General features: G+C 49.6%; 1 protein-coding gene across 2 annotated transcripts in view; it reads right to left on the reverse strand.

The window, feature by feature from the left end:
• TNXB (tenascin XB) overlaps nucleotides 1–17960 on the reverse strand; it is a 63196-nt gene extending 45236 nt beyond the window's left edge. For both annotated transcript variants that reach the window (XM_036766649.1, XM_036766648.1), the window contains exons 1-11: nucleotides 17564–17960; nucleotides 15565–17379; nucleotides 14215–14330; nucleotides 11841–11997; nucleotides 11365–11628; nucleotides 9407–10186; nucleotides 7908–8000; nucleotides 5806–6093; nucleotides 5016–5300; nucleotides 1590–1895; nucleotides 565–840 (exon numbers count right to left, since the gene is read on the reverse strand). In XM_036766649.1, the coding sequence (XP_036622544.1) occupies nucleotides 565–840; nucleotides 1590–1895; nucleotides 5016–5300; nucleotides 5806–6093; nucleotides 7908–8000; nucleotides 9407–10186; nucleotides 11365–11628; nucleotides 11841–11997; nucleotides 14215–14330; nucleotides 15565–17379; nucleotides 17564–17960 (4777 nt within the window). The remainder of the gene's footprint in view (nucleotides 1–564; nucleotides 841–1589; nucleotides 1896–5015; nucleotides 5301–5805; nucleotides 6094–7907; nucleotides 8001–9406; nucleotides 10187–11364; nucleotides 11629–11840; nucleotides 11998–14214; nucleotides 14331–15564; nucleotides 17380–17563) is intronic.
• Nucleotides 17961–26265: the final 8305 nt, after the last annotated feature.

The following is a 26265-nucleotide window of genomic DNA, read 5'->3' on the forward strand; positions in this document are numbered from 1 at the left end:
TCCACAAAGATGGTTCAGCATGAGGCAAGAAGAATGACTGATGAAAAAGAAGTTACTGATTTCGAAGGAGGGCACAATTGGTGATTCAGGTTCATGAAACGGAATGGACTAAGCGCGCATACACGCACCAGACTTGCCCAAAAGATGCCTGAAAGCTATGAGCAGATGAATAAAACTTGAGTTCTATAACTTAATGTAATACTTTTTTTTTCCAAATTTCGGGCCCCAAAACTAAGGTGCGTCTTATACATGGGGAAATATGGTATTTTTAAAAGAATTAATAAATATTTTAAAATGTTTTCAAATTTAATTGCAAATAAATAAAATCAAGTAAATATTGGTAGATATAACCCATATAAGCAAAAGCTTTTTGAGGACACCGATAATTTTTAAGAGTCTAAAGTGGTCCTGAGACCAAAAAGTTTGAGAACCATTGCCTTAGAAGAAAGAAAAAAAGCAGAGCAAAGGAAGGTGTTGTAGCAATCACAGAAATGAAAAGAGAGCAAATGCAGAAAGAAGTAGGGAAGGAAGCAGCATTGGTGAAGGCTGGTTTCTCCCACTCACCAGTCTTTGCTTCAACAGAGCTGGGCCCATAGCATTTGCCATCTTTGATGCCAAAGAGAAGGAACTTATACTTCTGGGAGTGCTCTAAACCAGATATAGTAACCTCATCCTGAGTGCCCTCTGTGGACACCACCTGTGGCTGCCCATTCCTGTCCTTGTACTGAATCTCAAAGGAGTCAAACTTGCCCTCAGTGACAGTCCAGGAGAGGTGCAGGGAGTTTGGGTTTACATTTGTTACAGTCACCTCTCCCAGATGAGGCTCTACAGGTAATGGGTCTGCCACAAGGAAAGAAAGAGAAAATGGTTACACCCTGAATATAAGGTAAAAAAGTCACTACTGGTCTCTCACTGAAGATCAAATTAAATTTTCCTAAGATGGGGTGGGAGGTGGGGAGGGTGAGTTGGCTTGAGAGAGAGAAGAGCAGCCATCAGAAACAGGAAAGCCAAGAGAAAGACATGAAACAGGAGTGAAGGCCAGTTTGGAAGAGAGGAAGAGCCTGGAAGAGGGCCAGAAGACACTGAAAAATAGAGGCTGGATATGTCTTTAAAGAGATTAAAAGAACATGGATTATTTGACCCCAAAAGAAAGGGCAAAAACAGGGGGTGTCTTAAATACTTCCAAGCCTCACAAGATCACAAGGAGGAATGCAAGAACCAGATGCATTCAATCACCAGGAAATGTACCAAGTTGGCTTTAGGCAGGATTTAGGTTAGATGGAAGAAGGAACTTCTGATTTGGAAAAAGGGAGGCTTCTCTCTGTCTTCTCTGAAGGAGCAGTCATTCTGCCTGGAGACAGCTGGCAGGATGAGATGACTTTAGGAATGATGGATTTTCTTTTCCTGAAGGAAAAGGGATTCTCTACTTTGATCCAGACCCTGGGAGGGCACAGGGTAGACAGAGGACTAAAGAGATAAAGAAGCCTGAAAAGACAGCTGTGAGGGGGGAGGTGGTGAGGATTAGGAAATAAGAATGGAAGTGAGTGGAACTGGGGGTATAAGAATGTGTCTGGACCACTTTCACTTACCTGTTGTAGCAATCACAGAAATGGGGCCCACCCTCTGTTTGCCTTGAAGTCCATAGAGATTCATCTTGTATTTCCGGGAGGGCTGCAGGTCAGAGATGGTCACTTCATTCTGGTCAGCCTCAACAGGCACCACTTGGGGCTGTCCATCCTTGTCTTTGTACTGGACCACAAACGAGTCAAACTTCCCCTCAAGGATGGTCCAGAGGAGACGCAGGGAATTCTGAGTCACATCTGTCACCGTCAGCTCCCCCAGGCGAGGCTTGGGGCTCTCAGTGGCCAGTGGAGTCTCCTCTTTCCATTGTGGAGCTGAAATAGAGATAAAAGCTATTGGAACTTTCTTTTCTTTTAGTGGAAATTATGTTGATTTTTTAAAAACCAGATCTTTAAAATAATTATATTATAAAATTATAAAATCCATCCCACGGGCAGGACACCTGAATGAGAAGTCGTCTAAGAGGAGCTAGATAGAGCCAGAACAAGGTTTGATCGGTCATTGAGCTCAGGACTAGCCATTTCTGTTTTGCAAGTGAGTTGGGAGCCAAGAAAACAGAAATTGAGTGTCATCCAAAGAAAGGCTGAGTTTTGAAACAGAAAGAATCTAAAAAGTTAATTCATTCCCATTGAAAGGAACTAATGAAAGCAATTCAGACAGACTTCAGAGGGGAATGATGGAAAGATGGCATCCACCATGAAGCAGTCCACATGACTGTTGGTGAGACTAAGGCCCATGTACTAGTTTAAAACAATAAGAAGGACTGGTCTTAATAATTATTTAGAGAATATACTTCAGGTGATAGAAATAAGACAAAGAGAATTGGGTCAAGGATAAGCGTTCCAAGGGTTCGGAGCCATGGAGACCTCTCGGGGTGGGGGGGGGGGCCGTGAAGGGAGCAATGGTAACATTCATATAGGATAACCTAAAACCCAAGGGAAAAATGAAGGCCCTCTCACTTACTACTATGTAATCTTGGACAGGATTTTTCACCTTTCTCTGCTTCAGTGGTGTCTCATGTCAAATGGAGGGGGTGGACTAGATGACTCTAAGGTCCTATTCAACTCAAGTGACTTGCTCAAGGCCACACAGTCACAAGTAAAAGAGCTAAACTCCAAACCCAAGTTTTCTGATTCCAAATCCAGTGGTGTTTCCACTATATTTTGAGGAATTCAGGGCACACTTAGAAGCTAAATCCAGTGGTAGAAATGGCAGGAAGGGTAACTGAAGTCAAATAAGTGAATTGTAGTCTATGCTGCTCTAAGCAACTAGGACCAGAGCAGAGTTGGCCGATCATTCATACTCATTCTTCAGTGGCTTTCAAGCATCTTCTCTCCAGTCAAGAGAAAAAGCCTGAAAAAAACCATTCATTCTACAGGGCTTAAAGTGCTACTATCTATACAGGTATTTAAATTATAAGAGAAGATGTAAAGCAATGATTTGCTAAAAGTAGAATTTCAGACCTCAGAGTGGGAGTTGTGCGGGGCAGGGGACCTTTCCTCACCCCTCAAATATTCACCTATCTCCTGCTAAATCTGGCCCTGTTCCTTACACCTAATCCACATAGCAGGATTTCTGCCTCTGTGGAGCTGTTGCCCTGAGAAGTTATGGGGAGCGAGGAGATGCTATAGCGTATGTGGGAGAAAATCTTCTCCCAGACTCTATAAGAGATGAACAAGGAAAAGCTGAGCCAGAATGAGAGAGGAGAGGTTAGTGGAAAAGAGATGTTTTGGGAGAAGACAAGGAAGATAGGAGTGAAGGAAAATTAAAAAAAGAGGAAAGGTAATTCTAGAGAAAAGGAGAGATGAGGGAGGAAATATAGGACAGCAGCAAAAAAGACTCCATAAGCCAAATAAAGTAGGCAAAAATATACTGAGGGAAGGATGGGATTGAGGAATTTGGAAAGAATCTTGGAATTAAAATAACAAGCAAGTTCAGAGTCTGATAGGGCCTTCTGAAGATAATCTTTTCCTCCCTCTCTCTTGCGTCCATCCATACTACCTTAAATTCATACCACACTGGCTAGAAGTCAAGACAAAGGGATAGTCTAATCCATCTTGGAAAACACTCTGGGAAATGCAACTTCATGACCTTTCTTGGATCCTTTGGACAAACCAACAAGAGCGTGTGATGGGCTGGAGTGGAGAGAGGGAATATGGAAAAGGGAGGGAGGAATTGAGGGCTGGAGAGAAAGCAACAGAAACCAGACACGAGGAGGCAACTAGGACCTGAATTGGGGTTTTAATTGTGTGTCGGGGGTTGGGGGGGATAGGGAAGCAGTAAGTCCAGGAAGAACAGAGGAGTTGATGGACTGACTAGGAGTACAACCGGACACAGAAGAAAATGGAAGAAGAAAGATGATGAAGATATAATTGGGAAAAGCTAAGTAGGAATGGCTTGAGCAGATTTGCGGGGAGTCAACTTTCACAAATACGGGGAAAGTGAGTAGTTTTCTCTACTAAGAAGTAAAGATGAGAGATTAAAGCTAGAATTTAGAAGGGGATGATTTGGTTAAGGAGTCCTGAATATAGTGGAAGAGGAGAGGAGGCTAGGAAGGGATAGAAAATTTGATGATGTTAAAGTTGAGAAAGCACAAATGAGAAAGAGTACAGAAACAGAATAAGACTAAGGAATCTCCTGGGGTCTAGAGCTTGCTTGGACAAGGAGCAAGGACAGAGTAGGGGAAAAGGAGCCAGAATCAAAGAAGGTAAGGGGCCTGTAGACAGAGGAAGTCTTCCCTATTCTTTCTTACCTTGGATGTCAACCACAGAAAGAGGGCCTACATGTTTGCCATAGAGCCTATAAAAATTCATCTTATGTTTCCTGTTGCGCTCTAAGTCAGAGATAGTGACTTCAATCTGGTCTCCCCCAAAAGGCACTGCCTGGGATTTCCCACCCCTATCTTTATATTGAACCACAAAAGAGTTAAAGGGGCCCTGGGAGACTGTCCAGAAGAGGCTCAAGGAAGCTAAAGTTATATCTGTCACCATCAGCTCTCCAAGGTAGGGTTCCCCAGGGGACTCATGGGCCTTTCTTTGTGCCTGGAGTTGAAGAAGGCAGAGTTTCTTGGTCTATCCTTTTGAGGGCTGGGACAGAGCAAGACAAAAAGTGAGATTGAGCTTGAGGTTCCAAGGATTAAGGAGAAATCAGTTACTACATGAGCATAGAGGGATTTCTAGGAAATCCCACTTACCTGGTACCTGACCCATCTGTTATGATCAACTGACTATGTATGACTTGTGCTCACAGGGTGAGCAGCTGAAAGACAGAGATACCATCTAGCACAACAGATGGAAGCATAGATAGCTTGAAATCTGGAGAGTGAGGCCAAGGTGTCAGAAACTTGAAGAGATTCCTTGGAAAGGGGTTGGAAAGGGAGAGTGTGAGAACTGGGGATCTATGGAGTTTCATGTTGCACCGTTTCTTCTGCTTACCTGTAGTTCCCTCAGCAGAGAGGGGACCATGGCGCTTCTTGCCAATGAGTCCATACAAGATGAATTTGTACCTCCGGTTGGGATTCAGTGGGGAGACAGTGATGGACCGCTCAGGCCCCTCCACAGGAACCATCTGGGTCTGCCCATCCCTGTCCTTATACTGGACCAGGAATGAATCAAACTGGCCCTCGGGGACAGTCCAAGAGAGGCGAAGGGAATTAGAGGTGGGGTCTGTTACCCACAACTCCCCAAGGTGAGGCAGAGTCCCTGAGTCAGGGAAAGAAGCTGAGAAAGACAAAGAAAGAAGGAATAAGGTACAGGTCACAGGGGAAAAGGAAAAAGTCTTCTCCTTACTCCAAACACATCCCAGACCAAGGAAATCAAGGAAAGAAGGTAATAGGTATCTTGTCCTTCCTTCTACTGCAGCCAGTCCCTTCCTCTCTGGGGTCATTTCTTTATAGGAAAATATCCTCGTGGCACTCCTTCCACTCCTTCCCCCATAAACCTCATTTTCTCAGCCCTACCAGAACAGAGAATGGGGAAAGAGCCCTGTAACTTTAAGGTCTAAGGCCCTTGGACTGCTGTCTGTTTTCAAGCTGTTCCTTTTTCAGGCAGCTGCCCCTCCCACATGACGCTATGTATGCCATTGCAGTGGACGGATGCTCAGTAGATATTAAGTGACTGGAGTTGAAGGGATATCTAGAAGAAGGAACAAGAAAAAAGAGGTAGAATGGGAAGGTGTTTGGGGTTGGGGGGCAGCCAGAAGAAAGAAGCCATCATTCACACTTACGCGTCTTAGCCTCAACAGTGAGGGGACCATGGCGCTTCTTGCCCACAAGCCCATAAAGGCTGAATTTGTACTTGTGGCCAGGTTCTAGAGAGGAGATGGTGACATCGTGCTGGAGGCCTTCCACCGGCGCCACCTGGGGCTTTCCATTCTTATCTTTATACTGGACCAAGAAGGAGTCAAACTGGCCTTCAGGAACGGTCCAGTAGAGGTTGACAGAGTTTGGAGACACATCTAGAGCCTGCAGCTCTCCAAGTCGAGGTGGGACAGAAAGTGCCCCAGGCTCATTAGCTGTGGGGATAAATTATAACAGGTAATAACAAGCGTTTCTTTCCCTTTTCTCCCTCACCTCCCTCCTCTCTCCTGGACAGCTCCCTCCTGGCCTGGACAGGCCTTCTGACCAGGACCTGAGAGGTGCCCATTCTCTAGCAATGACCCCTCCCTCGTATTCTCCACTTCTTTGTTTCCCCAGTTTCTTAATTTTGGTCTTCCTGGAAATCTGTTTATTGATTTTCTCTCCTTTGGGGCTCCCACGATCCCTCCTACTGGGTAATAAGGGGAGAAATTAGTGGTTTATTTCCTTGAGAAGGTTTCAATACCCTTCTCCATTTCTACCCTCCACCCCTTACCTCCATTAATTTCAATACCTCTCTCTGGTATTTCCTTTGGGTATTGCCATTACTGATGGGTTTAAAGTCCCTCCCTTTTGATTCTTTCCCTACCCAATTCCCCCAAAGGGTACCTGTGGTGAGGTTGGCCCGGAGGGGTGGGGAGAGCAGGCCACCCCGCACCCCATAGAGGATGACTGTGTAGGGGGTGTGGGGCCGAAGCCCTGACAGCCTGGCTACCCGCAGGTCCCCTGGCACCGCCACCTCCTGGGGGGTCCCTCCCCACCCATGAAAGGGCTCCACCCTCAGCAGGAACTCGTTGAAATGACCACGTGGTGCTGTCCACTGCAGGCCCAGCTCTCTCGGGGCTAGTTCCACTGCCTGAAGCCCGCCCAGTGCTGGGAGCCCTAGTGTAGGGGTAGTGGGGGATGTGGGGGAAGGTTGGAGGGAGTGAAGTGGAGGGCATCATTGAGGCCTGAGCCCCACAGGGGCCTCTCCTCTCCCACTCCTTGCAAGAGTTTCTTGGGGGCAGGATGAGACCAGGGGGAGAGTATAAGAAAGGAAATAGGGGAAGGAACTTAAAAGCATGAGGCCTCCAACCTGGAGTCATGAATCTCCAAATTTCCGCCCCCTTCTCCTCTCAAGGCCTCCATTCGTCAGCCTCTGTCACTCAGCCTTCCTTTCCTGTCTCCTCAGTGCTCGTTTTTTCCCCCTCTCTATGGGGTTTATTCACCTTCATCTTGTTCTTTCCCGTTCTCTGCCTTTCAGTCTCTTTTCTCCTCTGCCTTTTAGTCTGTCCGGTCCTTCCTGTCTTCTGTCCCTCACTTCTGCTCTCCCTACCCCTTCTGTCTGTCTGTCTTCTCTCTGTCTCACTATTTTTCAGTCTCTCCAATCCTTCAGTCAGAGGATTTAGAACTCAAATGGATCTTTAAGATCTTCTAGTCCAACACCACCATTTTATAGATGAGGAAGCTGAGTCCTGAAGGGGGCGAATGACTTGCTCAAGGAAGTGGGAGAATCAGAATTTGAACTCTGGGCCTCTGACCAGGGAGTCAGGGCTCTTTCTTATACACCCATTACACTCTTCTTCCTTCTCTTTGTCCTTTAGACCATCGCCCAGCTCTCACTTTCCATGTACCATCTCTGATTCTCTCATTTCTTTCTCCTGAAACCAGCCCTATCGTGCCCCCTTCTCGCTGTCATTTTGCTCTCTGGTCTGCCCCTCCTCTGAGACTCTGTCTTAGCTGCAGTCCCACTTGTTGGCCATCTACCCAGAATGCCTTAGTGAGTGAGGGGAGCAGTGCACCTTTTGGGAGGACCCCACGGGGTGAAACTGGCAATTGGCCCTTCCCAAGCAGCTGCTTCTCGTGGGGCCTGGGCCATTCAGGCACCAGCAGATGAAGCAAGGATTGGGCAAAGGTGTTAGGCAGGGCTCTCCAGGGCACAGGGAGCTCACCGGCTCCATGTGGGCCAATCACCTGAACTCTACCAACTCACCTGGGCGCTGCCCGATGTGTGCCTGAGCCCCCTGGGTCGTTGGCGGTGGGGTCAGCCCTAAAAAAGGAGGCTCATCTGTGGCACCAAAGGGGCCTGAGGAGGGTTAATGAAGAGAAGGGGAGAGAGAGAGAGAGAGAGAGAGAGAGAGAGAGAGAGAGAGAGAGAGAGAGAGAGAGAGATGAGAGTAAATACTGGAAACTGAACCTCAGTCCTCTGGCCTCCACTCTCCTGAGCATCCTGCCCCCTCCAGGTTGACCTCTGAAAAGCCCTTTATTTACCCAGAGATTTGTGCCCGCTCCCTGGTTTCCTTCCATTACAACCCAGATTTCCCTACCTCCCCTTTGTTCTCACAGAGATGTTCAGGTCCTCCAGAGTCCCAACAGGTGAGAATACCACCAAGTGCATAGAAGGTGCTCAATACATACTTGTAGAAAGAAATGGTATCCCCCATTCTCCTAAAAGGCTCTTGTGCATCCTTCATTTCCCCCACTAAAGGCACCCATTTCCCTCCTGTCTTCCCAGAGGACCCAGAAGTCACCCTACCCACCCCCCCCCCAGGTGCCCTGTGGAATCTGGCCCTTCTGGCCCCCCATATCCCTTAGACCCCTCCCAACTGTGCGTAGGGGGTATCCTGGCCTCCATTAGTGCTGCAGTGAGAAGCCTGGAAGAAAGGAGGAGATGGTGGTGTTAGCGGAGGATGCAGGAGAGAAGGAGAGCAAGAATGGGGTGGTGGGAAATGTTCCATCGAGGACTAGGTGACATCTGTGCCCTGTGGGGAAAGAAGATTTCCACCCTACTCCTCATAGCTGCCACAGCTCCCTCCTCCAGGCCCCAGGTATTGTCTGTGGGAGAGAAAGGTGAGAGGAGGGCCAACCAGCCAGCCTGGGATAGGCGGGTGAAGAAAAAACAGTAGTTTCAATGCCCCCCCAATCAAGGCCAGTCTCTTCCAGTGGTCTTGATTTTCCCTCTTTTGGTCCAGACCAATCTTGTGAACAAGTAACAACCGGCGATGGACCTGAAAGACTCCCCCTTCCTTGGCTTATCCTCCCCAGGGTATCTGTACAACAACGTCCCCGTTCTCAAAGTCTGCTGGCCACACTACCCAAAAATCAGAGCGGGGCGCTCCAGGACTTGAACGAGCATTGGCAGCCACCTCAAGCGCATGAAATTGTCTTGACCTTGTTCTCTTTTTTTCACCTCAGGCCTGTGGCTGGGCCCTGGTGGAGCCTCTGGGCGGTTTGGCGGGGAGGGCATTTTTGGTGTAGGGAGATGCTGGTATCGTCGAACCCGATGTGATGCAGGAACAAGGAGAAGGGAGTAGGGAGTGAGTTGAGGGGCAACTGGCAAACTTGGAGAGGGACGGTGCATATTTCACGGGTGTGTAGGCATTTTACAGTGAGAGGAGAAAGATCTGCGCTGCTGGGTAAGCAACTTCTGGGTTGAAAAGGCAAGATATGTGGATGGAGGGGGAGGTCCCCAAGGCAGACAACACACACTACCTGTAGTGGTGATGAAGGCGTAGGACTTGGAGGCCTGCCCATCCTGGACCCCATGGACCTCCACATGGTAGGTAGTACTAGGCCTCAGGCCAGGCAAGCGGGCGGTGCGTGTTGCCCCTGGTACTGCGAGTTCCCCACTGGGCCCTTCCATAGGAGAGAGGGGCTGCCAGCGCAGCACCACCTGCTCAAACTGGCCACGGAGACCATCCAGGGAGACCAGCAAGGCCCCATCAGCTGAGCTGCCCAGCACTTCAGGTTTGGGGTGGCGAGGGGAAGGGCCAGGAAGTAATGAGGGTAGGAGGGGGTAGTGCTTCCCTTCCACCTGGTCCACACCTTCAGGGTTATGGCCATGGATGACTTTGGCAGAGTTCGGTTTCCTGGTATCTGCGTCCAGATTGGCAGGGGATCGGGGCTTGTGGGATAGTGATGATGGGGGTGCGGGGAGCCCCGTTGCCCGGCGTTGCAGATAGGTATAGATGGAGCGGGCCACTGAGGTGTAGGTCTGGTTGCCACGGAGGGGGTAGCCAGAGGCCCGTAGGTATCGCTCCACATCCTGCACGGAACCCCAGGAAGGACCTAGCTTTGATGTGAGGTTCCGCAAGAACCGTGGTGGGGGAAGCCCCAAGGGCACCTCCCTGGGCTTTGGATCTTCCTCTTCCAGAGGCCGAGATGGCCGGGGGTCCAGGTCCGGTCGGGGACCTGGTCGGGGTTGGGGTCGGGGTCGGGGTCGAGGGGGTGGGGCTGGGGGACGGGTGTCCTGGTAATTGTGGTGGGCTGGTGCTGCCGGGGGGCAAAAAAGGAGGGGGGAAAGAATGAATCAGTGGGTTGCCCCCACCCCCCAGGTCTCCCAACCAATAATCTCTCAAGTCCCTCCCTTCTCAACCCTTGTCATAGAGTTGAGAGGCCTGTCCTCCCTCAGCCCGTGCCCCACCTGGAATGATAAAGGAAAGAAAGAGCTGTTATTGTCCCCAGAGCCCTTTTCATTTCCCACCCAACATGCCCCATAATCTGATGACCTCTAGAAAGAAAAGAAATCAGTGGGAAGATCCTTGAGTCTGGAGGAGGGAGAGGGGGTGGACGAAAACAGATTAGGAAGAGATTCCAAAGGAAGAAGAAATTGAGAGCCACAGTAAGGCGGGCTTCCCACCTGCCAAAGGGGAAGAAAAAGAAAGAAGATCCAGGGATGTGTTAAGAGGTATCACGTCCCCAACCCTCGCCACCAATCTGCTCCCTAAACCTCAGAGCAGAAGTCTCCCCTCTCCTAAAGCTAACCTCTCAATGACTTCTAACCCTGACCGACCTGATTCTAGCCCCTACCCAATCCAAATCCTAACCTCTATGACAAATCCATCTTCTACAAAACCTAGGGTTTTGCTGGACCTTTGGCTACCCCTCAAAAGGACTACCAAAAGAAGGAGATCCCTAGACATCTTCGCTTCTGCTCCAGGGCCTCCCTAGACACTTCGCCAGTGGTCAGTTTTTCCCGAAGACTAATTTATATCCTTCTTGTCACCTCTGTTCTCCCTCTTAGCTTGCTATACAAATGAGCCCGTAATTCATAGCTCTGGACCTGGATAGAATATAAGCTTTTGGACAGCAGGAGCTATTTCATAAATGTCTTTGTAGTACAGGGGGTGGCACATGATAAGGGCTTAATAAATGCATGATGATTGATTGTTTAATAGGGTCTGAAGGAAATTAGGCAGGGAAAAAGGACATGAAAGGCAACGTGACTTAATTGTGCTGGACTTGGAGTCAGGTTCGAATCCTTCCTCAGACACTTACTTACTGTAACTTATTCACCTAACCCTGGGAAAGTCATTCCATCTCTGGGCCACAGTTTCCTCATCTATAAAATCTAACTGGACTTATAGTCTCTAAAGTTATGACACTATGACCTAAACCCTGTGATTCCCTTTCTCCTTTGACCCTTTCACATTCACTTGGCCAGATGGTACCTGTGTTGGCCCTGACCGAGGCCGGGTAGCTGACAGCTCGGCCCCTCTCAGCAGTGACGGTCACCACATACTCCACACCAGGCATTAGCCCAGTCAGCAAGGTTCTGTCTTCCTCAGGTGCCACATCCAGCCGTACCCGCTGGTTGCCAGCACTGACGTAGGACACCACGAATCGGTCCACTTCAGCTTGTGGACGTAGCCAGCTTAGCTCCATAGTAGTGGGAGTCACGGCAGTGACCCGAAGATCTTGGGGGCCATCAATCACTAGAGGGCCCCAGGAGAGAACAGAGGAAGGGGGGTCAGGAATTTGGAAACAGAGAGGCTCTAAGTTCCCTCAGACCCAACTTTCAAGAATTGAATCATCTTGCACCTTCCCTCCACTCCACCATTCCCATTTCCTTCTTGTCTGGCATGCTTCCCAGTGATCCCTCCCCATGTCAGCTCCACCTCCCCCACCCCAAGCCCCCAGCTCTCACTGGTGGTGATGGTCTGGGAGGTAGGAGGTCCCCAGCTAGAACCTCGTAGGGCACGGACGGTGACCTGGTACTCCTGGCCTGGGGACAGCCCCCTCTGGTCATAGGCTAAAGCCGAGCTGGGGACCCGAGCAGAGAATGGGCGGCCTAATCCCTCTGTCTGTGGGAAAGAGAGGGTCAGCACAGGGTTAAGGTGGGGAGCACCAAAGTCATCCCTGCTTTTCTTATTGGCTCAAATCTCAACTCCACTTAACTTCAGAAGGTAGGGTGAGGATCAGGCAAAATTTGGCATGATATTTATGGGAAGCAGAGTCAGGGGTTTTGGTTTCAATTTTTAAAGAAGTCAGAAAAAGAAAAGTGGCTGTTGGGAGGAGAAGAATCCATTCAGCTTCCTGTTCCATGGCACTCTACCCTGATTCTTAAAGACATCCCCCAAGAATGCCTGCCACCCTGAAAGTCCCAAGAAGTAGTGGGTAAGGGGGTGGTACGAGAGAATGGGTAAAGCATTGAACTTGAAAGTTTTGAGTCTTGCCTCAGACACTTATTAATTGTGTGACCCTGGGAAAATGGCTTAACTTCTCTGAGGTTTCCCCATGTGCAAAGCAGAGATAACATCTGCCTCATGGGGGCATTGTGAGGATTAAAGAAATGACCTAGGTAAAGTGCTGTGTAAAGGTCAGCTATTACTATTAATCCCACAACTGTAGCGTATGGCATCCTACTTTCAAGGGCTGCCTTATCTGTGAGTCCAGCTACCTCAGCTCTCGGTGGTCACACCCTGGAATGTGTAGAATTTCAGAGCTGGCACCTTACAAAGAAGGAAACAGAGGTCTGGCTCTGAATTTCTATAGCATTTCTCACATACTACAGAATCACTCACTGACATTCAACTTGTATTGTCATTGATTTTTTTCTTGTATACCTATTTCTTTATCTAGAGATGTAAGCTCCTCAGGGGCAGGAATTACATTTGGTTCCCCTTAGACCCCCCCAGGATATAGTACAGTGCCTTACACATAGTAGATACTCAAAAAGAACTGGATGGCGTTGATATGATTCACCTAGACTTCAGGAAAACACTTGCCAAAGTCACCCGTGATATCCCTGTGAATGAGGCAGTAACATACAGGCCAGGCGATTGAAATATGGAGTATCCATAGCCGGTAGAATAGCCATACCCAAGGAATGTCAGCCTGGAAAGACATCTCTAGTGGAGTGTCTCAGGGATCTGTCACTTTCAGCGTTTTTGTCAGTGACTTGGGCAAAAACAGATGGCAAGCTTATCTGTTCTCCTAAAGATACAAAGTTTGATGGGAAAGCCAATACTAGAGATGACAGAATCAAGGTACAAGATGGAACAGGGACACAGTTATAAACAGTGGGTAGATGTTAAAAAGATAAATATTTGGGTTTTGGGGGGGGTTTGGAGGGGGGAAGGCAGGGCAATTGGGGTTAAGTGACTTGCCCAAGGTCACACAGCTAGTAAGTGTGTCAGGTGTCTGAGGCCGGATTTGAACTCAGGTCCTCCTGACTCCAGGACCAGTGTTCTACTGCACTGCACAAAAAGACAAATATTTTATCTCAGATGAAAGATGAATGAGGCATTTAGGTAGAGCAGAGGATAAAGTGCTGGACTTGGAGTCAATTGAATGTCAGATATGATTCGTGTGACCCCTGGCAAGTCATTTTACCCCAGCTTCAGTTTCCTCGATTGTAAATGGGAAGGAAAACAGCACGAGATAATTAAATAGTGCTTCATGCAGTCTCTGGCACATGCTCATTTCCTGCCCCTTCCTATTCTAACAGTTGAGGCTGCCCAAAGGTGGGAATGAGTAGCCTTGAGAGGTTACTGAGTTCCCTGTTATTAGGAGGATTCAAGAGTATTCAACGGGGTGATAAATCACCATCAGGATTCTGTTGAGGGGATTTCTTTACTGTGAGGGAGATGATTACCAAGAACTCTTCCAAACCTAAACTCTAGGATTCTCTGACTACTAGAAATAAGATACAGGCGGAAAAGAATGGAACTTGTTTGTCTATTGGTTGCCATCCTCAGAAAGAGTTCTAAGGGCATGGGACCAAATAATGGTAATCCTTTAGAAGAGCTCATATCGGGGCAGCTGGGTGGTGAAGTGAGCAGAGCACTGGCCCTGGAGTCAGGAGGACCTGAGTTCAAATCCAGCCTCAGACACCTGACACACTTACTAGCTGTGTGACCTTGGGCAAGTCACTTAACCCCAATTGCCCTGTCTTCCCCCCCTCCAAAAAAAAAAAGCCCCAAACAAACAGAAAAAAAGAAGAACTCATATCTTCTCTAAATGTGCCTTTCCTCCCTCTCCATCTATTCCCAAACCCATGGGCTTTGTGTTCCTCTTACTGTAGGGGTGAATCGGATTTCATAGGCATCCACAGGTCCTGAGGCCCTGGTCCACTCAGTCCGAACTGTTGTTTCTTCCAACAAATGCATCCTCATTCCTGCTATTGGAGGTATCTCTGCTTGGAAGAATAGGAGAGAATTAAACATTATTCCCCCATGTCCCTTCACCTTAGAACCCTACCCATCCCTATGGAACCCACGACATGGAGAAAAGGGTGTGAGGCATGGTGTAAGACCCTGAGGCTAGGAGAAAAGAAATGCCTGTCCTTGCTTCTAGGGCAAGATAAGGGGCTCATTTCAGAATAGGACCCAAGGGACCTGTTCTCTAATCTGCAGCTGCCCCAAGCCCAGCCCCTAGTTTTCTCCAGGGATCCAAGTGTCCCCATCCCTCGCTCCTGGTTGGATTGGAGTGAATGAGTGAGGATGAGATCCTTACTGATAAGTGCCTGCCTAGCAGCTCTGGTCCCACTCAGACTGAGGCGCTTCACAGTTCTGGGGCCCTATGCCATCTCCTTAATTCCTCTGAAGTGACTCCAAAGGATTTTGAAGCATTAGGGCAGGGAGGACAATAGCTAGGACACTTCAAGGTTCTTAAAGTGCTTTACAGTTATCTCATTTTATCCTTACAACAAACCCGGGAAGTAGGAGATATTATCCCCATTTTACAGTTAAGGAAACTGAAGCAGGCAGGGGTTAAATGACTTGTCTGAGGTAGAACTCAGGTCTTCCTGACTCCAGATCCAGGGCTCTCGATTCACTTTGCTGCCTCGCTGAGCATGGAGTCAGGAATGGAATCCTGGGATTGAGTCTTGTTTCTGACCCTTAATAGCAAGGTGGCTTTGAGATAATAATACCTGCAGTAAGTCACAGAGTTATTGTGAGGATCCAGTGAGATAATGTATGGAAAGCATCTTGCACAATTTAAAGTGATGGGTGAATGTCAGTTATGATAAGGGTAGTAATATTGAAAGTACAATGACAAGGACAAAAAGAATAGAATCTGTAAGGTAGGCTCTCACGAGAGCAGAGTCTGTCAGCTCCACATTTCCAGCCCTTTCTCTTGCCTGGCTTCCTACTTTCTCCTTTGGCTCTTTTTATCTCACTGTCTCCTGTCTTTCTTCCCTCCAGTACACAGGGTCTTATGAGGCTTCTGGCATCTGGGGATGTGGTTCCTCCCCAGGTCCTCTCAAGCAGCCCTGGCGTCCCCCCATTAACTCCCTTTTCTTCCCTGAGGATCCAGATATGCCCCACCTCCTCCTCTTCCTCATCTTCCTCCTCCTCCCCCTCTTCCTTCTCCCCTTCCTTCTCCTCCCCCTCCCAGCCCTTAGCCTCTGCGGCCCCTGGACTCACCCTCCCCACAGTCCTCTCCAGCATAGCCATCGTGGCACACGCAGCTCCCTTCCTGGCACAGCCCGCGGCCCCGGCAGGCCCCGGGACAAGTCCTGGTGGCACAGTCGGGACCTTCGAAGCCCTCGACACACACACACTGGCCATCTCGGCAGAGCTCCCGCGGTCCGCAGCCCCCGAAGCAGCTCCCGGGCAGCTGCCCCTCCTGGCCACAGTCTTCCCCGCTATAGCCTTCCTGACACACGCAGACGCCCTGGACGCACCGGCCTCTGCCCCGACAGTCGCCAGGGCAGGTGCGAACACCGCAGGCGGGGCCGGTGTAGCCAGCGGTGCACACGCAGCGGCCGTTTTCACACCTGCCCCGACGGTTGCAGTTCCCCGGGCAGGTGCGCAGGCTGCAGTCTTCCCCTGCGAAGCCCTCCCAGCAGTCGCACACCCCATCATGGCAGACACCTTGGTGGCTGCAGTCCCGGGGGCAGCTTCTTGTCCCGCAGTCCTCTCCCGTGTAGCCGGCATCACAAACGCAGAGCCCATCCTGGCACTGACCCCGGCCCCGGCAGTCTCTGGGGCAGCTCCTTTGCCCACAGTCCTCTCCGGTATAAGCCCTGTCACATACACACACGCCATCCTCACACCGCCCTCGGCCTCGGCAGTCTCCTGGGCACCGACGGACCCCGCAGTCGTCACCGGTGTAGCCAGGGTCACAGACACAGCGCCCGTCCTGGCACCTGCCCCTGCCTCGACAGTCCCCCGGGCAGGCTCGGGTCCCACAGTCCTTGCCCGTGTAGCCAGGCCAGCATACACACCGGCCATTCTCACAACGGCCCCTGCCCAGGCAGTCCCCAGGGCAGCTCCGAACCCCACAGTCTATACCACTGTATCCAGCATTGCAGACACATGCCCCGTTCTCACAGCGACCTCGGCCGCGGCAGTCCCGCGGGCAGGCTCGGCTGCCACAGTCATCACCGGTGTAGCCTGGCCAGCATACACAGCGCCCATCTTCACAGTGCCCACGCTGGTTGCAGTTCTGGGGACAGCTCCGTACCCCGCAGTCATCTCCGCTGTACCCAGGTTCACAAATGCATTCCCCATCCTCACAATGACCCCGGCCATGGCAGTCACGAGGGCAAGTCCGAACACTACAGTCCTCACCAGAGTACCCTGGCCAGCATACACAGCGCCCACCCACACAGCGCCCACCATCACCACAGTCCCAGGGGCAACTCCGACCTCCACAGTCTTCTCCACTGTATCCTGGGTCACACACACATCTCCCATTCTCACACCTGCCCCTCTGGTTGCAGCCTCGGGGGCAACTCTTCACTCCACAGTCTTCGCCACTGTACCCGGGGTCACACACACACTTTCCGTCCTCACACCTGCCTCTTTGGTTGCAGTCCTGGGGGCAGCTTCTCACCCCACAGTCATCTCCACTGTAGCCTGGGTCACACACACATTTCCCATCCTTACATTGGCCCCTTTGGCTACAGCCCTTGGGGCAGGCCCGGGTCCCACAGTCTTCACCGGTGAATCCAGCCCTGCACACACATTGACCCTGGACACATCGGCCCCGGCCCCGGCAGTCTCCTGGGCAGGCAGGCCAATTGCAAGATGGTCCAGTATAGCCTGAGAAGCAGACACAACGACCCTCCACACAGCGACCTTGGTCGTTGCAATCATCAGGGCAGGATTGGGGGGGTACAATGGTTGTGGGATCTGAGCAGGTGGGACCAGTCCAGCCTGGCTCACAAGAACAGGCACAGCGACCCAGGTCAAACACACCGTGACGGCTACACAGGCTCCGCACATCTGTCTGCCCTGTAAAGGTGGGAAGTCACAGAAGAAAATTAGTACATGTGGCCTTTCTTCTCCAGATTATGTGGCCCCTTTGAGATTCCTCCCATCTGGCCAGTTTCTTCTCCTATCTACCTCTTCTCCAAATGCCCCTCCTCTCATTGGTATGCTCTGCTCTCCTCACTCAACACCCACTGGAGCCACTTACCTGTTCCAGCCTGGGCAGCAGCAGGGCAGCACCCCCCATTGCACTGTTCCTTAAGACCCTTCACCAGCTCTTCTAGGGCTTCAAGCTTCACTCTCAAGGCCTGCACCTCAGACGCAGGGGCAGGAGGTTCAGCACCTGGGGGGCAGCCACAATTGGCTGAAGAAGGCAGGTTGATTCTGTGTGTGAATACCACCTGCTTTTCACCTCCTTCCACCGTATGTTCATAGTGCTTAGGGGCTGATCCTCCACCTCCAGGACCTGCTGTCCGCCCGCCTGGACGGGGTGAGAGTCGTGAGGCTGTCCCATTGGAACGTGGAGGGAAGGGCCCAGCCCCAGCTACCCCCAGCAGCACCAAGAGGACAAGGCTGGGGACCAAGGGGTCTCTGGTGGGTATCATTCAGGGGCCTATGGGAAAGAAGGCAAGTTGTTAGGCTGGCTTTGCAAAAGAACCAATATGGACCCAAATCACACTGGACATTACTACCTTTCCCCATCAGAAACAAACAAACAAATAAACCAAACACCTGAGCTATATGATTAAAATTTAGCCTGCACAAAGGCTAAGTATACTGAATGGCCATGCAAATAGCAAATTTACAAAGTGGGTTTGGAGTGAGTTACAACCTGGATCGGCATTAGGAGCAGAACTAACATCAGCATTAGGATCATGGTCAGGGCTGGGGTTCGGCAGAGAAAAAAACAAAGTTAGCTAGGGATGGGGGACAGAATAGAACTGGTGCTTAGCATGGTGCCTGGCATATAGTAGGCACTTAATTAATGATTATTCCCTTCTCTTGTTTCCCGGGCCAGAGTCAGTGTTCTATGTAGAGATGTGGTTAGGGCTAGGACAGGGAAAAGGCTAGGGACCACTTAGGATCATGGCCTAGGGTAGGCACTAAAGTGGAGTTAGAGCCAGGATCAATGGCAAGGTCCAAGGTTAAAGGTAAGGGAGCAGTCATAAACAGATACAAAAACTGGGGTTATTAAAGAGGTGTGAAACGTGTGTGTGAAATTAAAGGGTGAATGACTAGAGTAAGGGCGGGGAAAATGTCAAGGCTAAAAACAGAGCCAAGATTGTACTAGAGCCCAGCATCTTGGTTAGGACCAAGGACAGGGTAAGACAAGAGAAGCAGAATTATTAACTGGAGATAGGATGAGGAACAAGATCAGGTTTTGGGTTGGGGCATAGCTTGAGACAGGAACAAATAAGAAGATAGGGGCCAGAGCTAAAGCTATAAAGTGGGTTAGAGCTAGGATTAAAAATAAAATCAGGCCAGGGTTAGAGGACTAGGGAGAAATGAATAAGATAAGAACATAAATGAGCATTGACATAATGGGTCAAAGAGCTGAAAAAATATAGGACCGATATTGGTGACCAGGAATAAGACAGGGCTGGGGTAAAGGACAGAAAGAGGAAGAAGAAGAATATGGCTAAGATTTAGGACTAAGGAAAGGATAGGAGAAGGGGAAGGAGGTTACCAAGGTGTTGGGTAGTACTACGGCTAAAAACAAGAATAGTTTATGGGGAATAAAGACCTAAAGAGTGAAGGCAGAATCCAAGGTAGCTGTGGGACAGAGGAAGAAATAGGACCAGGTCCAGGGCCACACTTTTTCTAGGCTGACCTAGAGAAGGGTTGGGGAGGGACAGAGAAAGGTCATACAGAGAAAAAGATCAGGGTACCTTATGACTTCATATACATGCAGTTGATCAGAGATAAGGGGACCACAGCAGTAAGGGAGGGAAGGTCTGGGTAGCCTATAACCATTTATGCTTTCTAACATTTGTTCCTTAAGAGAAAATGAGTGTGGTACACAGGCCTGCACACAAGGTCTCCCTGGGTGAGATTGACAACAGACTCAAGAAGGCAGAGAAGGCTCCTCATCTCTTTCTCTAAAGAGAGGTACCCAAGAGAGAGAAAGAATTGAGACTTCAAAAATGTCTCTTTCTTCTGTCAATTCAGAAGACATGATCAAACAGCTAGTACAGTGCAATATGGTGCTAAGGAATAGAGGAGATCATTTTGACGAAAACCAGTCCTGGGCCCCCTGGAGTCCTTCCTGCCAGGCCTATAGTAGGAGGCAGATTCAGACATACAGAATCACAGAACTTTAGAATTGGAAGGCTAATAGAGTTGTTGGCAATGACAGCCAACAAGACTGTCAAATACTTGAAACCAGGTATCATGTCTCCCTTAAGTCTTCTCCCTCCCAGGCTAAACATGCCCTATTCTTTCAACTAATCCTCATCATATGAACTCAAGGTCTAGAGGAAAGCAACCAGGATGAGGAAAGACCACGAGTTTATGTCACGTGAGGATATGTTGAAGGAACTGAGAAGATTTAGCCTAGACCTTTTCCAGAACTGAAGACAGTACTCCAGATGTGGACTCACCAGGGCAGAGTACAATGGAACTAATACTCGCTTATTTGTAGAAACTATGACTCTCAGTGCTGCCTGAGATTGCATTAACATTTTTGTCATAGTTTCTAACCCCGTAACTTGACCACCTCTCTTGTTCCTTCCTCCAAATACCCTACCCCAAGATCAAGAAAATAATTTCTTCCTCGACCTAGTTTGGTGCTCACTGTCTTTCCATGCATGCAAGGAGGCCTTTGGGACTCAGCATATGCTCTCTACCACAGCTGATGCTCTTGATAAAGTGTCAACCACTGGAAGGAGAGGCAAGATTGTTAAGTGAGGCTAAAAATAGTGCCCTCTGCTTTCGACCTTATTTGACCCTATTGCCAAAGCTCTGAGGGTTGGGGAGCAATGCCCCTCACTCCCCACCCCTGGCTTACCAGAGATCCAGAATAATCCCAAATCATTGGGGGAATCCTGTCCTTTTTCAGTACTTGGATATTCCATGAATTAGGAGTATTCACTCATTTTGAGCCTTCCTCATGTAAATTTTCTTTGTAGCTCTGGGGCATCTCTCTTATACTGTACATGTGTTGGGGAGGAGTGACATCCCCTTTCTTTACCTGCTTCTCCTTTTTGGAGGGGCCCAGCAAAGGAAACCCATCTGCCCAAGCTGTGACTCAGCTTCCCTGGTATTTACAGTTCATGGCCAATTCTGACACTTTGCTCATCAGGGACAGCAGCTCCCAAGGGGGGGGTGGTGGTGGAGAGAGTCTCAAATCAAGGCCATCCCTAGTCCAACCCATCAAATCTCTCTCTCTCCCTCTCTCTCTCACCCTCACCTTCCCAATCCCACCAAGACACAACCAGGTATATCTGGTTCCCAATAGCAGAAGCAAGATAAAGCAAGAGACTCATGGGAATTAGAACATGCAAACCCAGGGCTTAGATTAGGGATCAAGCCAGGAGTTAAATAGTGAGACGCCTTGGTCCCAAAGAGAAGAGCAAGAGGTTTATTGGAGGAGAAAGCTGGGGGGATCAAGACTCCTTTTCCAGAAGAGAAATAGGGTAAAAGGAAGATTCTCATTGGAAGCAGAGTCTGACGAAGTTTGAGGTAGAATTTGAGAGTGGAGAATGGAATGGAAATGCCTAGACCAGGCTCTTGACTTGCCAAGGAAAGTGGGGCTTGAAGTGAGAAAGGAAGGGAAATGAAGGGAAATCAGGGCTGGGGAAACTAGGGTGAGGCTGGAGGATCCGGGAAGCAGGGGGTGGGGCCAAGAGAGGAAGGGGGGTGGGGGTGGGGAGTGCTGGACACTTTGGCCAAAGCAGCTGCAGCATTTCCGAGTTGCTTCCCAGTTCCTCTTAGTTCCACTTCCAGCTGTTTTCTAGCCATTAAATTCTTTCCAGGCAAGATAAGGGGGCCCGCCCGCCCCACCCGGAGCTGCCCATGGGGGGGGTGAGGTGGGGGGGAGGGGGTTGGTGAGGGAGTGGGGCGGAGCGGGAAGGGAGAGCCTCAGACAGACAGGAGCTGAGGAGAACCCTGGAAGGGGGATGAAGGGAAGACCGAGGATCCCCTTCACCCTGAGGGCATCTCACTCAGACTTGGTCCCAGCCCCACTGAAGCGTGAGTCATGAGTTTGGAGGTCTGGGTCAAGAGCAAGATTTTGGCATCCCCTCTTCCCAGAGTCTCCGCTCCCTTCCCGAAGAACCCGGGGATCCAGCCTGCTCCCCCTCCTCCTCCCCCTTACCCCCTGACCAATTCCTGGCTCTTCCCCAGCTCAGTTTTCCCATGAGAAATTAGAACCCTCCCCCCAAGTTCCACAGACCCAATTTTTCCATCTCTCCCCAAACTTAGGCATCTGGTCTCGGCTACCACCAGCTACCTGCCTGGAACCCAGGCACCAACCCTTATCCATCCCACAGCGCTTGCTACTTAGTTCAGAAATCCAGCCACCCAGCTGATCCAGCCAGCCTCTGGATCATCGCATTACTCCCAACCTGACTAGCCTCAGGAAGCCAGGTGTTCTACCTTCAACCTTTAATTCCCTCCCATTCTCCCACCTCCCTGCCAGAATCCAGATCTTTGTTCGCTCCTCCGATTCTTTCTCAGTTCTCAAGCATTCTTCCACCCAGTACCACCCCTTTAGACTATCCCTGTCTCCCAGAAACCCACACTTCTAACAAGAACCCAAGTATCCTATTTGCCCATTTTGGCTCTTATTCCCTCCACTTCTGACTGAAAGTGCTTGTTCTAGGAGGCTCTCTTAGATCACTAGATTTGGCACAATGATCCAAGGAGCACCCCAATTCCCCTTTCTTTTTTCATCCCCAGTTGCACCTCTACACAGTGAGGTCCCTCCCTTACCTGGGGGAGCAGGGAGGGTGACTTGAGGCTGGTTTCTTGAACCTTTGCACCTGCCCTGCTCTCCGTCCTGAAAGAGGCTGAGGGAAGAGCCGCAGAAGTTTGGGGTTCCTCTGTAGACACGTCACTCTTCCCCTGGAGCAGAGGCTCCCTAAGCTACGTCCGTCTGTCTCGGCAGCGACAGAAAGAAGGAGGGAGCCTGGCAGCAAGCAGGGGGAGGAGAAGAGGATGAATAACATTAGGTCAGGGAGGGGAGAGGAGATAGGGCAGGTCTTCCCTCCCCCTTTCTCCTCATCCCCTCCCTCAGCTGGCCCCTCCCTAGCCTCTTCTCTTTTGTCTCCCCTCAGCTTTGGTGAACCCCTTATCTTTCACCCCCACATCGAGGTCTTCCACGAGTCCTTCCCCTCTCCTCAGTCTTGCCTGGCCCCAAATCTATTCCCCAATACTTGTACTGTCATGCTGTCCTTTACTCTTACTCTTCCCACTGTCATTCAATTCGATTAAACAAACACTTCCTATTCTCCCCCTTTCTCAGTCCCGGTCCCTTCCCCTATTCCTTTCTCTTTTTGGCATCTTCTTTATCGTCCTATAGCTTTTTTCCTTTCAGTTGGAGGTTCTCATCACATCACATTCCGCCTTTACCCTTCGGTTCTCTCCCTTACATTCTTTCCTTCCTTGTGACCCCCTTCTCTCCCTTTCACCCTAACCTCTCCCCACTCAGCTCTCTTAGCCCAAATCTGCCCCTCTCTTTCATCTTTCTTCTTATCCATCATTCTATACCTGTTCTCTGCAGGTTTTCTCCATTTGGCTACCTAAACCCCCCTAAACACACAGACACAGACACACACACGTACACACGTCCCCCTGACCTACAATAACATTTCCATATCTCTCTGTATTTTCATCTTTCCACCTCGTGATCCCTCTTCTCCTTCTCCTGTGCCCCCCCTCCCATTTTTACCCTCATTTCTTTCCAATCTGTCTTCCCTCTTTGCCTGTCCTTTCCACCTCCTATCCTGAACCCTATGCTACTTTATCTACTTTCCCTCCTCGTTCTAAATGCCCCACAGAAATGGCAGCTGGAGCATATGCACTGAGCAAATCCTGGGACAAAAGCCAGAATATCTATCTAGCACCTGGGAAAGAAGTTGAGGCTAAGAAATGGCAGGGGGAGAATGAGTAGGTCATGAAGGCTTAGGGTTGGAGCCAAAAACTTCGGGGCAGATCAGGGCAACACGAATTACGGAGGGAAAGAATGGACAGCAATGAGCTTGGAGGACACAGTGCCTAGGCACCCAAGGACAATAATAATAGCAGTGTAAATATACATACATCTGCACACACACACACACACATATATATATATATATATATATATATACATATATGCTATAAGTGTTGGAAATTATTTACAGACGTTGACCTATCATTCTCACAACCCTGAAATGTAGATGCTATAATCCCCATTTTATAGGTGGGGAAACTGAGACACAGAGAGGTTAAATGACTTTCCCAGGGTCACACAGCTGGTACATGTCTGATGCAGGATTTGAACTCAGGTCTTCTGACTCCAAGTCCTGACATAGGAATTGTGGGGAAAGTTGTGAAGGTCAGGGGCTAGGGAGCAGAACACCCAGATCTTAGTTAAGCTGGTATGTGAGAAGGCTGCTCACACAGCCAGAGGTCAAAACCTGTCTCTCCAGACCATGTGGTGCTCCTCTGGCACCACTTTACCAATGGCTCAAGGCTAGTTCTAGGTGATGCTCTGAGGTTTCCATGGCCTCAGAGGGAGTAGCAGGAATTCAGAATGGGGATCTTTTCTCCTTACAGATTGAGGTGGGGTAGGGAACAAGTCTCCATGTTGATGCTCTTCTCTTACTTGGTGTGTAAATCTCATAGGACTTAACATACTCATGTCCGTTTGTGCATAACATGAAAACACCTCAATGCATGTGTAGTTTATATGTTCATGTTTCCGGTCCACGTGTAGCTGGGTGTAGGGGTTTGACCATATGGTCAAATCCACACATATAAACGTGTTTGTTCACAGGTTCCGGTCAGAACATTCACGGGTACCTCCAAGTACGTGGCTGTAGTCTTGTACCCAGCTTCCCGTGTGCAAGGACATGTGTATGTGCCAGCTCTCTCGTGGGTGTCCCCGTGTGTGTGCCTTGGTGTCTGGGTGTGGATGTGTGTGGATCATTTTTTCCTGGCTATGATAGGAAGGACGAAGTCAGTCTCTTGGCCAGTCCCAGCCTTAGCGTCTTCTTTCCTGCCTGACTTGACTATCAGAGCCAGGGGGCAAGGTGACAGCACTTCCCTTCAACCTTTCCATCCCCGTACTATTCTGAGCAAAAAACAAAGCTCAGGAAGGCAGTCAGGAAGGTTGACTGAGGTTTGGAAGCAATACAGGCTAGGAGTACCATAATCTTGGTGGACGGAAGCAGGAATCGGGAGGGATAGGAATAGGAGGCAGTAGAGGTGGATCTGAATATATTAAAAGAAAACAACGCCTGAGACAGATGAGACGAAAAATACCGGAGACTAGGAAGGGATTTAGGGAGGAAATCATAAGTTTGGGGGACAGAGTGCCTGGGAAGAGAAAGAGATTTTGTTGGGGGAGAGAAATCAAAGATGGAGAGATAGGGAAAGAATGACTGAGTTCCTAATGGGTAGCAGGGTTTGGGGTAGGAGGGAGGTGACAGGCTGGAAAGCAGAGATAGTGCCTCTGAGGTTGAATGCCTGGGTACTTCCAGAATAGAGTGGTCACTTCTGGGGTCTGGGATCTGAGCCAGTGGAGCTTCCTAGGTGGTTGCTAGAGTAACTGGAAGTTGGGGGTGTAGCTGAGAAATTTCATTTTTGCAAAGGACCTCATGAAATCTCTCCACAGTAACCTCATTGGAGCAGTCACCTAGCCTTTGAGCTGAGAGCCCACGACTTCCTGAGACAGTCTATTCCACTTTTGGCCAGCTGTGATCATTAAGAAGTCTTTCCTTAATATCAAGTTCAAATCCTCTCTGGGTTGCATGTCTTTGGGGCCTTGGTCCAGGGCTCTCTCTCTGAGGTCCCATTGTTGCTAATTTGTTCCCTCCCCCAGGTTTCTGTCGACCACAAAGGGACGGGGAAGTCAGACTGACTGGTATGGAGAATCAGAAGGGAGAAGCAGAGATGATGTCAAGAGGGAGAAAAGAGCACAGGGACGGAACAGGGAAAGGAAAGAAGAGAGGAACAGGTGCAAGAGGGAGAAGGAAGAGGGAAAAGGCCAAAAAAACTCCTCCAAAAGGAAGAAGAAATGGCGTGAGATCTCCCAGAGGATGACTACTGAGAGAAAAAAAAGGGACCAAAATTGAAAGTGAAAGACCAAAGGACTGAGATGAGCCTGACTAATGAGAGAAATGTAAAATTAGCTTAAATGGAATGGCTTCTTGTGGGACCCACCCAGGAAAGGGGCCTGGCTGGGGGTGGGGAATCTGATCCTTATTCTACTTTTTTAAAAAGCAGTTTAATATACAGACTCAGTAAGATAAACTAAAGGAGCTGCAGAGAATAGAAAGAAAAAAGATTAAGGGAGGAAAGGGAGACAGTTAAATCTAGAAAAGAGGAGAAGTGACAGGAAGAGGGAATTTTGGACCCTTAGGATTCCCTGAGTCTAATGAAATGGGTGTGGGGGAGAATCTCAATTTCGTGACAAATGAAAGTCACACAATTGTTTTCTTCTTTGCTGTGAGGAGGGTGGGCGCTTGTATTTACCAGAGGACCAGGGTCGCTGTGGCAACCACACATCTGGGCCCCGGAATCCAGATGTGGTGTATCCAGAAGCCATAGCAAAGCGATGAGGCAAACACTGGGCGCCTTAGTCCTGGCCCCCACAGCTGGGAAGGGGACAGGGGATTGGAGTGGGGAGGGGTGGGGTGGGCTGGGGGAGCAGGAGGGAACAGAAGTGAAGGAAAAGAACCAGAAAAGAACAGGGGAGAGAGGACA

This window comes from Trichosurus vulpecula, chromosome 7 (assembly GCF_011100635.1).
Source record: "Trichosurus vulpecula isolate mTriVul1 chromosome 7, mTriVul1.pri, whole genome shotgun sequence".
NCBI lineage: Eukaryota > Metazoa > Chordata > Mammalia > Diprotodontia > Phalangeridae > Trichosurus > Trichosurus vulpecula.